At 44.3% G+C, this 14,619-nt stretch overlaps 1 protein-coding gene across 4 annotated transcripts in view; it reads right to left on the reverse strand.

The window, feature by feature from the left end:
* The window catches only part of fanci (FA complementation group I), a 96,284-nt gene that overhangs the window by 49,839 nt on the left and 31,826 nt on the right, over positions 1–14,619 (reverse strand). For all 4 annotated transcript variants that reach the window (XM_085968559.1, XM_085968558.1, XM_085968557.1 and 1 more), the window contains exons 16-22: positions 13,442–13,512; positions 9,244–9,358; positions 8,118–8,240; positions 7,602–7,670; positions 5,575–5,676; positions 2,918–3,100; positions 914–1,035 (exon numbers count right to left, since the gene is read on the reverse strand). In XM_085968559.1, the coding sequence (XP_085824685.1) occupies positions 914–1,035; positions 2,918–3,100; positions 5,575–5,676; positions 7,602–7,670; positions 8,118–8,240; positions 9,244–9,358; positions 13,442–13,512 (785 nt within the window). The remainder of the gene's footprint in view (positions 1–913; positions 1,036–2,917; positions 3,101–5,574; positions 5,677–7,601; positions 7,671–8,117; positions 8,241–9,243; positions 9,359–13,441; positions 13,513–14,619) is intronic.

Genomic DNA, 14,619 nt, shown 5'->3' on the forward strand with positions numbered 1-14,619 from the left:
TCATGTCACATAGTGTATTTACCCACTGAGCCATTGGGAGTATTATTAGGAGATATATATTTTAAAAATGTATTTAAAATATACGACAAGAAAGCTACACAAAGCTCAGCCACATCCAGAATGATGGTGCCTTGCAGGATTAAGAAACAATCTGCTAATGGCATTGGAAGCCATGAATTTCAAAAGAAATGCAATTTAAAAAAAACTGTACATTATAACGTACAAAAAATGATGACTGAACTCATGCTGCAACATGCACTCATGATTTAAAGGCTATATAAACTTTTGGGAGTTCACAACATGCCAAGTACCTGCACTCATACTCAAGGGGAGAGAAATTTCATGATCTATCATCCAACTGTCTCAATACCTTCAGCTATAAGCAAACTAAACACAACCACTCATGCATTATAAACAATTCATGAATAATACATATTTTAGGAACAAGAAAGGCCATTAAACCCAACATTACAGCCCTTTTTCATAGATCTCACCATACTTCTCAATCCCTTCTCTCCAGAAGCAAAACGCTGTGCCAGTTTAAGTCCCATTCCAGGATTTGATCATATACCCTCGGCTAACACTTTAGTGCACTACTCAGGGAGTACTGCATTCTTGGATGTACCATCCTTTGGGTGAGATGTTAAATACAGCTCACTCTGTCTGTTCCACTAGTTCAGGTGGGCTTAAAAGATCACATACCACTATTTGAAGAGCAGAGTTCTCTCAGTCTTGACTGTCTTTACTCCCTTAACCGATACAACCAAAAGCATATTAACTGGTTATTCATCTCATTGTTGCAAAATGGCTGCCACATTTGTCTACATAAGTCACTGTACTTCAAACTAATTAATTGTATGTGAGCACCGTGATATAGTTCTGAGAAATGCAATGGGGCACTTCAGTGCAGTACCTGTAGTTGCTGGTTATGAAGTTGTACTCCATCAGAACTTCATAGACTTCCATTACCAGGATGGCATAGATGTTATTTTTAATGCCAACGTTGGACATTAATGAAAAATCTGCTGATTTGTCCTAAAAGCAGGAAAAGAAAAGGCATTTGATAATATTTTGCACAAGAGATTACAGATAAAATGGAAGCACATAGAAAATGGAAGCAATCTCATGGCATGGATAGGAGACTGGTTAGGAAATAGGAGACAGAGAATTGGTATTCTCAGATTGAGTGCAGTAGCAACGGTGTTCCCCAGTTTTTCACTGAGATAAATGACCTGGATTTACCGATGGAGCGGTATATATCTAAGTTTGCAGATGATAATAAATGAGGATGCATAGTGAATTGTGAAGAAGGGAGAAGAGAAATTTTAAAAGGACATAAATAAATTAAATGAATGGACAGATAATGGCAGTTGCAGTTCAATGTAACCAAGCACGAGGCAGTACATGTTGGTTGCATGAATGGCAATTGGGAGTAAAACCTATATGGGAAGCACTGGGGGGAAAAGATGAACAAAGGATATTGGGGTCCAGGTACATAACTCATTAAAAGCTACTTTGGAGGTGAAAAAGCAATCAAAAAGGCTAACAGGAGGATGAGCCTCATCACAATAGGTATAGAATTTGGAGACAAGGCGTTACTACTGCCATTACATAGAGCACTGGTAAGATCTCATTTGGAATACAGGTGTTCAGTTTTGGGCACCTCACCTTCTGACCTTGGAGAAAGTCCAGTGATGATTTATCGAGATGATATCAGAGATAAAGGGATTGAGCTACAACGAGAGACTGGGTAAACTTGGGTTATATTCCTTGCAGGTGAGGAGGTTAAGGAGTGTTCTGATCAAACTATTTAAAATAATAAATAGCATTGACAGAGTAAATAGGAAACAACTCATCTCTAGTAAGTGAATCCAGAATAATCTTAAAATTTGAACTGTGCTAAAAGTGAATTCTGGAGCACAGCGCCTTAGAGGATTGTAGATGAAAAAAGTCAATGACGTGTTCAAAAGGGAACTAGATACTTACTTGGGAAGTAAGGGAGATGGAGAAAAGGGGAGGGAATTGGGATTAAAAAGACAGAGATGCCAGGCTTAATGGCCTACTTCTGTTCCTATGTATGGACAGCATTAGCAGGATGACCACCAGCAGTCACAGCAGGAACTGGAAATTTACCAGGGAGTATTTATCTGTATAGATAAATGTAAATGAGTTGGATCATTTCTTTGTTCAGGAAAACAGAATTACTTTTTTGAAAAGGAAGCTTTATTAAAAAAGTGTTTGTACTAGATTCTATATAGAAACTATAATAGGGTTTCCCCCGATGGCGCCGTTGGTAACAGCAATGTGTAACTAAGCCGTGCAGAACCAGTAACTTCAGCTTTTTTTCCCCTCCAGTCTGAATGTCTGCATATCCACAAGCCCAGTCTTGCTAACAAATGTATTTTGTTGGTCCAGATTAAAAAGCATATCTCTCATACTTGTTGACAAATGGCCATCGACCTGAAATGTTAACTGTGTTTCTCTCTCCACAGATGCTGCCTGACCGGCTGAGTTATTTCCAGCATTTTCTGTTTTTATTTCAGATTTCCCGCATCCGCAGTATTTTGTTTTTGTCTCTCATACTCGTTATCATTTGGTGGTCCAAAATTCTGGAGCCTAGTGGTAGGTGAGGGGGGTTATAAAATCAAGGCTAGGGAAAGGTAAAAACATTTAACAAAGTACACACAGAATGAAAAAAAAGTTACAAAATATCTGACCATAAACACATTCAATAGAAACAGATCTAAAATAGGGTGAAGTGGGAAGTTAATAATATTTTGATATCATCCAATTGCATGTTTGAAGCAAGAAACAACCCAGACCAAATAGCTTTGACACAAATACTCTTCAAGGTAGCATAAACGAAGAGGAGCTAAATAAAATGTGGGTACATTGCTCCAAAACCTATGAGAGTTACCAGTTCAAAGTCTTCCAGTTCACTCTTAACCATTCTCCGAGTGATTGAGTCCAGCTGCTCCTCCAAGTCATGCTGAAAACTACCTTCATCATCATCTTCATCATCATCATCACCACGATGATCATGTAATAAGGACTGTTTATACCAGGCCAAGCAGTTCTGGATACAGCACAGAAGGTGTGCCTGTGCCAAAAGAAAAATACAAGAACTGGGCAACTAATGGAGTCACATTAACTGAAGTGAATCACTCAAATATCATTTGATTTGTGTGCGTCAGCCATGGCTCAGTTGGTAGCACCCTCGCCTCTGAGTCAGAAGGTGCTGTCTTTAGGATAAGGCGTTAAACCGAGGCCCCGTCTCTCAGATGGATGTAAAAGATCCTATGGCACTATTTTGAAGATGAGCAGGGGAGTTATCCCCGGTGTCCGAGCCAATATTTCTCTCTCAATCAACATCACTAAAAAAAAATTATCTGGTCATTATCACATTGCTGTTTGTCGGAGCTTGCTGTGTGCAAATTGGCTGCCATGTTTCCTACATTACAACAGCAACCACACTTCAAAAAAAAAAAGTATTTAATTGGCTGCGATACCCAAAGCATTTTGAGACGTCTGGTGGTCGTGAAAGGTTCTATAGAAACACAAGTCTTTATTTTTTTCTTTTCATTTGAAAAAAAGACTTGACTTTATATACGGGTAGACTATCCCTTATCCGCAATTCCGAAATTTGAAAACCTCTGAAAACCGAAAGTTTTTTCGTGGAGCGTAACTAGAGTATTTATGGTCTATATTTATCCCACTATTTAATTTACCAAATTATTACTGTACAAATAAACTGTGTAAAGTCCGCGCCTCAATAATACACGGACTTCGGGAGAACAGTTTAACAGGTACTTTACTGAACAAGAGGCAGCTTGAAACTGAAACTACAGAAGCCTGCTAGGGCCTTTTATACAGGGGTGGTCACTGCCGGTACTGCAGTCTAAGACCAGTTATTCCCTTAAAGGTACATACACAACAAACTGTAATACTATTTATAGTCTTTATTTATCCCACTCAGTGTGAATATTCATACGGTTCGCTGCAGAAAAAATAATGTGTTTGCTTACGGGGTGCTGCCCAGACCCCCGCTAGGGTGTTACATACTGATTCTGAATACCGTTCTGAAATCCGAAAAATTCCGAATTCCGAAAAACATCTGGTCCCAAGGGTTTCGGATAAGGGATAGTGCACCTGTAGCTCCGTATCACATCTCAGAAAAATCCCAAATAAAATGTACAAAACATAAGTGAATTATGAAAAGTAGTGACGGTTTGTAGACAAACATGACAGCTATTTTGCATACAGCAACATGCCAGAAACTGCAATCAGATGAGTGATCAGTTAATCTGTTTTTATAAGTGGTGTTGGTTGAGGAAGAAATAACAGCCATGGGATCTTAAACATCTACCTAAACCACTGGAACAGGCAGATGGGGCTTCAATTTACCATCTTATCTTAAGGACAGCATTTGTGACAATGTAACACTGCCTCAGTACTGTAATGTACGTGAGAAGCATCTAAATTACACAATCAAATCAAGGAGCAGGGCTTGAACACATACCTTTGGAATTAGAATGCTGCCAACTGAGCCCAATTGACACTACGCATGTAAAATATCATGGCCATTGTGAAAGTCACTTTCAATGTTACCGCGAATTTTTTTTTGGGTGCACGGCCCCTTTAACGGGCCATTCAATTTCTCACGCATGCGCAATTATTTCAATTGTAAAGCCGTTGAACGGCCTGCGCGGGACCTCCAGATCACTGCTCGGCCGCGCAGCTTAACGCGAACATTGGTCACTTTCCTGCTGTACAATAAGTCACTTTTACTAACATATTTAAATATAAGCACATTCTTGCTTTTTTCTTTCTGTACCTCTCCTGAAGGCTCTTGGTGCGGTACAGTTCCAGAGGCATTAGCTGCCCTCTGGTACTTCACCCAAGTGTCCAATCTTCACTTGCGAGCTTTGACAGCTAGCAAAGACTATTGAACCCAGGCCACGCAACATCACAACTAAGCCCTGTGCTGCCCTCAACAGACGTCCACATGTGCATTTTCTGGTGGGGGTCACTGGATCAGGAGCAAATATCCTGCCAAACTCTTCCTTTCCCCACCCTAGGGAAATGGATGCCAATTGTAGCATCCCTACCACCAACCCAGCTGAGATCAGCAGGCTCATAGACAAGGGACAGAACCTGGGACCTTCCAAGCATGTACGGCTCACTCCTACATAGAAGTGAACTTACCACATGAACCAGAATAGTACTTGTCGCAAATAACAACAGAAAATGCTGGAAATACTCAGCAGGCCAGGCAGCATCCGTGGAGAGAGAAACAGGGTTAACGTTTCAGGTCTGGTCCTTGAAGGGTCCCAGACCTGAAACATTAACCCTGTTTCTCTCTCCACGGATGCTGCCTGGCCTGCTGAGTATTTCCAGCATTTTCTGTTGTTATTTCAGATTTCCAGCATCCGCAGTATTTTGCTATTATATTAGTACTTGTCGCAACATTTGAGTACGAAATCATAAAAGCCTTCATATTTCAATATAGTCATTTTTCATTGGATCTATCCAGATGCATAAATTAACAAACTTAATAATAAATTATTTGATTACCAGTGGTTCTTGGAGGTAGATCTGGCCTCCCTGAGTGGTGATGCAACCTTCCAGCTTGAGAGGTGGCAGCAGGTCCTCCTCCCGTTCATAATATCGCTTCAGCTGAGGCAAGATGTTACAGCAGTACACGTTTATTTTTAGTGCTGGGAGATGTGATGTCAATCAGTATCTATCATTCAGTAATCAAGATAACTGTTGAAAGTCTTATCTGTCAGGCTCCTGCGTGAATGAATATGGGACGTTTTCTAATGTGCATGGCCCGCAGCAAAAGTGGCACTAATTAAAAATCTCACTTGAAGACACCCATGGTTGGTGTGGGAAATAGGAAAATAAATAACATTGGTACAGTAGCAGGCGTTTTTGAGAGGTTGGAACAGTATGTAGAGAGAGCTTTAGTCTGCATCTAACCTGGAGCGCTTAATGAACAGCTACATATAGCCAATGTTCCCATTAATTTTTTTTAGGTGCGCGGCCCCTTTAAGGGGCTGCGGGGCCCATTCAAAATACCACGCATGCTCGGTCTTTTGCATTGAAAAGCCAGCGAGCTGGCTGTGCGGGCGGTCCAGAGAGCTGCACGGACGCACAGCTTAAAGGGAACATTGCATATAGTACAAGCTGACTTGATACTGATATTTGGTGCCTGATCTGGAAAGTGTTCCAGTCCCCAGCACAGATCTCTCTCACCTGGACCACAAGGTTCAAACATAATGATTTAAAAAAAAATAAGTGGCTTGGTTCTGACACACATCAGTGCATGTTCAAGAAGGAGTTTCTATATTCAAGAAGGAGTTAGATATATTTCTTAAGGCTAAAGGGATCAAGGGATATGGGGAGAAGGCAGGGACAGGGTACTGAATTTGGATGATCAGCCATGATCTCATTGAATGGCGGAGCAGGCTCGAGGGGCCGAATGGCCTACTCCTGCTCCTATCTTCTATGTTTCTATGAGCACATGACAGTGATAAACACAGATTTGTCCCAACATAGAGGTGATTTTTATTTACACATTCCCAATCAGAGTTTAGTGTCCAAGGAAAGCAGTGACCAAATCATGCTGCGAGAACAGGAGTAGGAGGGGAAAGTTAAGTTAATTACTGACAATTTTAAAGGGGGTGCGGGAACAGAGAGGCTTGGGGGTTCGCATGCACAAATCTTTGAAGGTGACAGGGCAAGTTGATAACGCAGTTAAAAAAAGCATGTCGGATCCTTGGCTTTATAAATAGAGTACAAAAGCAAGGAAGTAATGATAAACCTTTAAAATTCACTGGTTAGGCCTCAGTTGGAGTATTGTGTCCAATTCTGGGCACCACACACTTTAGGAAGGATGTCAAGGCCTTGGAGAGGATGCAGAGGAGATTTCCCACAATGATACCAGGGATGAGGAGCTTCAGTTATGTGGAGAGACTAGAGAAGTTGGGATTATTCTCCTTAGAGCAGTGAAGGTTAAGGAGAGATTTAATAGAGTTGTTCAAAATTATGAGTGATTTTGATAAATAAGGAGAGACTGTTTTCACTGGTAGGAGGATTGGTAACCAGATATCATCGATTTAAGATAATTGTCAAAAGAACCAGAGGGGCGATGAGGAGAATTTTTTTAACGTAGCGAGTTATAATGATCTGGAATGCACTGCCTCAAAGGGGTGGGGATGGAAGCAGATTCAACAGCAGCTTTCAAAAGGGAATTGAATGTATACTTGAAACGGAAACATTTGGAGGGCTATGGGGAAAGAGCAGGGGAGTGAGTGTAATTGGATAGTTCTTTTAAAGAGGCAGCACAAGCACGATGGGCCAAATGGCCTCCATTTGTACTGTATGATTTTATGGCTACTCTCGGAAGCCTCCCAACAGTTGGTTCAAAAGCAGCAGAGACCTGTAAGTAGGTGGGCTACCTTCGAAGTGCAGAATAATTTATAACCAAAGGCCGCACAACTAGGAAGAATACATATTTAAAAATTCTAATGGGTAATTTGCCCAAACTTTCATCTTGGCAAACCAGTGCCACTGTTGATCTACATCCTGGCACTCACCTGTGAAAGCAGGGTTTGTAAGATGGTATTTGCCAGCTGCGAATTTCGGCGTAGAACATCAAATAAGCCCTCCAAAAAATAGAAGAGAGGAACAATTAAACAAACTACCAAAGAGCAACTCTTTAACTTGTTCAAAGATAGAATGAGAGTCGGGAGCGACAGGGATGGGTCAGTAACAACAATCATCGACTCTCTTAGATGAATGCAACACTGACAAAGTACCCAGCACGGACCACACATATCAGTTTGCTGAAGCAGTCCTCTTTCAAAGAGATAAAATAAATAAGAAATGACTGGCTCTTAACTATGTTACTAGTTAAAGCAGTGGACATGGAATCAGCAGGTTCAGGTTACCCTGCTGACTGAAAAAGAGAAAAAATTAATGCTGATCTAAAAAGTGAAGAGGAAGATGTGGGGTTCAAAAAGAAAACATCTTTCAAGCTGCACAAATAGTGCTAACAGTTATTATAGGGATCAAACTTGACATATTACAAGGATAACTTTTAACATCAATACCTCATAGAGCATGAGCCTGACATCAGCTTGCTGGCTAAGACAGCGCCTCAGGCTGCCCAAGATCTCCAAGCATAGAGCTTCATTAGCAGAGGCGTTGTAACGCATATGCACATCCACTTGCACCTGAACAGTGACGAGATGAAAAATAATATTACTTCAGTGCTGCTCACTACTTATGATGGGCATAAAGATCAAGCAGCATTCCGGTTTGCTCCCTGGTGTAATTTACGTTTAATAAAACATTAAGATCAGCCTAATTGATTGTCTCAGACCATTCCTCCATGGCAACCAGCATGCAGACCTTGATCCTCTGCTCTCCACTGAATCAGGGGACACAGTTTGGATTCATTCCTCTAGATGGCAGGCTGCTTCTTAAGTTCAACTGGTTCCTTAGCTCAAAGTCACTAAGAGTTCGCTCGTTCTGCACAAATCCATATCCGCTTCCAGGTACAATTTAACTTATTTTCTTGGTCCTTTTTCCAAAGAAAGGAAAGCTGCTCATTAACAGAGAGCACATTAACCAACTACCACTACACCAGGATTTTTAAAAAATAAGACTTAAAACTAAGACAAAAAACTTAGGGGTAAAAATTCAGTTGCTTTGCACCTCCCGTTAGCGTGGGCGCTAACCACAAAGCAACTAGTGCCCGGGCACGGTGCCAGCCACGCCTCCCAAGAAATTCAGCAGGAGGTTAGCAGCGGCGCTAACCAGTAGCGCCCCACGGCGCTGCGCTGCCGGTGATGACGTCATCGCCGTGCTCGGCGCCCCGCTCGCAATTTTTGGGAGCGCCCCCTGACTTAACGCCGAACGCTATGTCCGACAGGGTCGGGAGGTCTACCTGCAGCCGGGGAGACGCTATTTAAAGGCAAGGTGCGGGGCGGCCATTTTTGTTGCTGGCCGCCAGCCAGCGCTCCCGTCCCCGGCCTCCTGAACCGCCCCCCCCACCGCGGAATGCCGGGCTCTTTTGCCGGCACGTAGCGCCGCGATATTCCCTCGCCAAATGGGGTGCTACTCAATTTTTAAGCCCTTAACCCCTAGGGGCCAGGTCTGTAAAACCTGATGAAAAGTCAACATGATTATTATAGTTATAGATATAAGTGGAAAAAATGAATGCAGATGATTTACCTGACTGGCCGTGAGCGATTGGGTACACTGACTGGAAGCCAGACTTCCCAACACCTTAAAGTTCTTCAGCAACAGCAGAAAGCCAGCAACTGCCGACTTTCGGGAGTCCAAGTGGCTGAAGAAAATAAAGAAAGAGTGAGGCAGATAAGCAGTAAAAAGGGTATTTATAAACACGCCAGATCAAAGTTACAAATGTGATGCAGTTTGCCCAGTGATACAATTAAAAATCTGTGCCTCGTCAATCGCACTGTCATTTTATTTTGATGAATAGAGTAACCTCTCCCCTCTCCACAGACAGCCACCATTCAGCATTTTTTCACTAGTTCACCCGCGCTGCACATACATAATTTCAATCAGATCCAAAAACACAGAAGATTTCGAAGCTGCTTATAACAAACAAATACTGAGATTGGATGGTACATGGAAAATCTGTTCCGCTCTATTCACACCTTCCAGTTCAATCGTCCGGTTATCTTCCAATTTAAGCATAGATCTCTCTAGAATGTATGAAGTTATAGAAGCACAGACTATAATATATCATATTATGACATCCATTTATACGGCTCATGTCAAAATGCCTCAAAGCACTTTACACAATTAATTAATGTTGGAGTGTAGTGACTGTTGTTACGTATGCAACTTTAGACAGATGTGAGAAAAACACATCAGCTTAAGTGAGTCACAGCAGCTTAATACTCCCTTTCATTTTTTTAAAATGTTCTGCTCATCCAGGTGAAGGAATGTTAGTGCTGGGAAATTCAAGACTGTCCACTTAAGGCACCCAGGCCTAGAAATTCATTAAGGCGCTGCCAGCTTTGCGGCCAGTTACCGCCTAAAGAGGGCTTCTGCGCCAAAAATGAGTTTGCGCTGATATTCAGCGCAGCGGTATTGGCGGCGGTAGTTGTTAGCGCTGCACCGGCACCGATGACGTCATCGGTGTGCGCAGTGCCCCGGTTCCGCCCCGATCCCCATATTTAGTTGCGGCCGCCTGTTCCGCAGCGGCCGCAAACAGCGACCAGAAATCGGGGCCGTACTCTAGCCTTAGTGGGGCGCTTTAAGGTGGAGGTGCGGCCGGCCGCTTTTTCGGCGGCCGCCTGCCCGCACCTCCTTCCCCGGCCTCCTCCCCACCCCCCCTCCCCCGCGGCATTGCCGGCTGCTTTCTGCGAACCCGGCACTTCTCCGAGGTGCCGGGCTCATTTGCCGGCACTCTCCAGCGGCGATCTCCCCGTTGCAGGCAGCTCCCCCTTAAGAGAAGGAGGAGGCCTGCAGTACCGCAGCCTGCCGCTCCGCAGCGGCTGGCGCAGCGGCGCCAAGATCGCTGAAATTCACTTTCAGCGCCCCAAGCGGAGGCGGGCACACCCTGGAATAGCGCCCGGTTCCGGATTGGGGCGCAGAAGACGAACATCTGACGGTCGCAAATGGCTCCGCGCCCAGCGCTAACTTTTGGGCGCTAGCCAGCTGGCCGCCCCAAACTGAATTTCTAGGCCCCAGTGTCAGCATCAAGCTCTTCCAGGTCAGGTACAGCAGATGCAGAATAAAGTTCCCTCCACTCTGCCCTGGCAATGTGCCTCAGCCACAATCTCAGAAGAACACCCCAACTGCAACAGTGCGGCATTTTTCCCATTTCCATGACCAAACTTCCACACTTTGGTCTGAACGGTCAATCAGTAGCAATTGGGTCAATTTTGTGCCTTGGGCCCATGCCCACAAGCAACTGGATTGAGACTGCCCAAAGTAGTTTCACAAACAACTCTTGCAACCAACATTCATTCCATTAGTCTGGGTTGAATCTGAATCCAAAAATACCACCGTATCAGACCCACCCAGTTCCCCTCCACTTTAGTTTATTATATAAATGCATTGCTCAGCCATAAAGACCATGGGGGGAATTTTGCGGTGGGGGTGGGGGGGTCAGCAGGCGCGATCAGTGGTGGGTCGGGTGGGAAAATGTTTTTTTTGACAGCGAGTCGGGACCCCACTGTCAACCCGCCGCCACACGTTCTTCCCAAACGTCGGGTCTGCCAGCACTGAGCAGACCCAACATGCAGCGGCGGGGGAGGCAATTGGAATCATTAGTGGCTTGTTTACAGCCACTTAATGCTTTTATTTTGACAGATCGCCCACCGGTTTTCCACTGTGCCTAGACCTCGTCAGTGAAGCTGAAGCAGGAGGTGACTTGCCATTGTTTCAGCTGATAGCTTCAAATGTCAAGTCAAAACTCCCAGCTGAATCAGATATCTTCCCTTAGCCACTAGCTTCTGTAAACTGCATTTCCACTACAGATCCAGAATGCTGCAAGTCTTTACACAAGTCTCCATCCAGCCTGACCTCATTACCACTCCCACCATTGACAGATCGCTTCTGTCATCTCTACTTCACCTGCGATCTATTCCATCAGCATCGGTGCCCTTGAAACTATCTCACCTTGATCCTCAGAATCCCACCATGATCAGCCCCAACACCGGCAGCACTAACAACACCAACCTTCTCCGCAATCAACTGATGTTGCACAGGACACAGGGCATCAGCACCCAACCACATTGCTGCCCGGGACACCAGGGATGGCCTCACCATTGCCAGATTTACTTAACTTCACTTCATGCTGTACACCCTGGCTGCCACATGATGCGCCAGGTTGGCACCACTCCACACCAACACCATAAAGCATTCCTACAATGCCCAAGCCATTCCTTTCAGACTCATCACCATTGCAGGGGGTGCCGTTATATCTCACCATTCACTGCAACTCACTAAGCCACTTCCAAAGGTGCACACAAATCTGTCTAAAGCAAAGTGTTCAAAATAAAGGTTTCAATGTTTGACACCACATTAACAGAAACTTTACATGAACATTGCATAAAACAGCCAAGTGCCTAACCTTGTGTGTTGTTAGTTGGTATGATTGCACAAGGATGATGGTGAGTGTGAGGGGTGGCTGGTGAGATGGGGAAGTGATAATGTAGATAGAGAGGGATGGGTGGAGGTGCAAGGTAAGTTGGTGCAAATAAGGATGTGCAGGAGTAGGGTAGGGAAGGCAGAGTGATGGGGATGTGATGAGTGGCACAGCAGGATGAGGTTGAGTGTGGCCTTGCAGTAACATTTCGTGATTTCCTGAGATCATTGAAAGGTTTGCGCCACTGCAGTCTGGTCCTCTTGACGACATCCCTGCTTGTGTCCTCCTGTGCGATGTGCAACCAGGTTGCATTGATCTCCTGCCCATTGGAAGGGAAGGGAACCTCCCTGCGTGCTGTGACTCCCTCCATAAGCATATGGAGGGAGTCATGGGAGAGCCTGGGTGCATCAGTGCACCTCTGCAGTGCTCGTCAGTGTACCTCTACAGTGCTTGTAGCACCTCAATGCTGTAGAACAGACAGCACAAATGTCAAAATTAATTTGCGCATGGCTCCTTTAAGGAATCCGGCTGATGATGCGTCATCAAATGATGTCATCAGACCCGCTTTCTTCAATTGGTCGACAAACGCGCTGGGCGGGCTCAACAAGCCCAATCAGGGGAAAATCATTTTGGACAGCGGGCTGGAGCTGGCAGCGAGGCCAGGACCCGCCACCGACGTCGCCCGCCACGGACCCGCCGAGGTTGGTAAAATCCAGCCCCATGAGTTTACTAATTTAATTCCCAGTCTGCACTGAGTTAACTGACCTCCAGTTGGGTTCCTGCTCCTATTTACTATAGGTTTACCCCTGCAGATATATGGGCATTGAGTGAGGACAGATTTGGGTTCAGCCATGATACCTCCACGGTCAGATGGCCTGCTAACACTCACAATCTATACATGAAGAATGGCCACATGGAGAGGTACCAAATGGCTACTGGTATCTGTGAAGCAACCCTGGCAAGAGTTAATTCCTTCAGCAGAGAATGAATGGGAGATTAAAAAGTAACTTGTGAAATCAGTACATTATGGGGTTTTTTTTTTTAAATGTACACAATGATAAAGACCAGCCCATTAAAAACCTGCCACATGTCTTAGGCCACTGTAATCTCCCAAGGTCATTCAGGTGCCTTCAAATGGATGCTATCCAACAGATTAATTATTGAAAAACTAGTCCGTAGAGTAAACAAGACATGGGCTCTGCTGTACCATCAGAAACTAACACGGCTGTGCTCAGCTACTGAGAATAAATTTATTTTTGAGGGATAAAATCCCAGACAGCTCTGGTTGGTTTGTTAATTATTCACCTGGAAAACATGGCTTTCCGCAGGACCAGGATTAACGCATCTTTCATGGACATACTGACCTTCAGCAAGGGCTTTTAAAAAAAGAACAAAACAGGTTATTAAAATAAACCACAGTGCAATATATATAAGTAATTGACTTAAGGCACTTGCATAACTTTGGGCTTCATATCACATTAAGCATAGGCGAAAAGTTGGGCTGTCCCGCTAACTGAGTTTGTACATGCATTCCACAGTGTAGTAGAGCCGTGCCAACTTAGCTGATCTGAGCTGGGGGAGCAGTAAGGGAGCTACAATTGATCTCAGCACTCCTGTAGTAGGGAAGGAGAGTAGAAAAAAACCAACAGTCTTTCTGTTCGAGATCACTGTCCATTGACTCCTGCTAGAATGTACAAGTATGAGGACAGGATCTGACTTGACTAGAATACCATTACCATGCTCAAATATCCTGCTTTATAAAGATGGGATACAACTGAAGGTTTCAAAGTTACACCAAAATGCATCAAGTATATCAAATGAATCCTGAAACTGCAGCCTGAATTTTAATGGGGAGGCGGGTTGGGAGGCTCCAAAGCGGTCGGGAAACCCGGGAGAATGGGTTTCCCGCAGGCCCTGCCGAATTTAACGGCAGGGCCCGATTTGCATGGGAAATCTCTGTTTCCCACCCACAACCAGCCAGATTGAGAGACCTGCAAAACCCGACCAGTTAAAGTTAAATTCAAAATGGAGATTAAATCAGAGACTTCTAGCCTCCTTATAATATTTATAAATGGGTGACCTGCCTCCTGGGAGCGGGTTGGCTGCCTGCCCCGTCCCGCCTCTTAAAACTGGAAGTGGGCGGGTTGGGATTCAGATTTTTAACACTAACTTCTCATCCGCCCCCAACCCACCTGTTTCTTTAGGTTAAAATTCCCCCCTGCATTTCAGCCACTGCTCAGTTCAACCCAATCAGTTTAAGCCAATGGTCTTCAATACATTATATAACGACTAATGCACTTATAAATGATTACAAATGTCAGTTATGCAGGTTGGCCCTGACACTGTTCCCAAACATATGCTATGATGGTCTTCTTTTAAACACAGGCTGTCATGACACGTGACTGAATGAAGGAATACAGCAGATTGAAGAAAGAGCTTCCTAATCTTCTTTGAGTAGTGCCCTGGGCTCTTTAACACCCACC

This window comes from Somniosus microcephalus, chromosome 27 (genome assembly GCF_052327205.1).
Source record: "Somniosus microcephalus isolate GS21.2 chromosome 27, FLI_Smic_1.0, whole genome shotgun sequence".
NCBI lineage: Eukaryota > Metazoa > Chordata > Chondrichthyes > Squaliformes > Somniosidae > Somniosus > Somniosus microcephalus.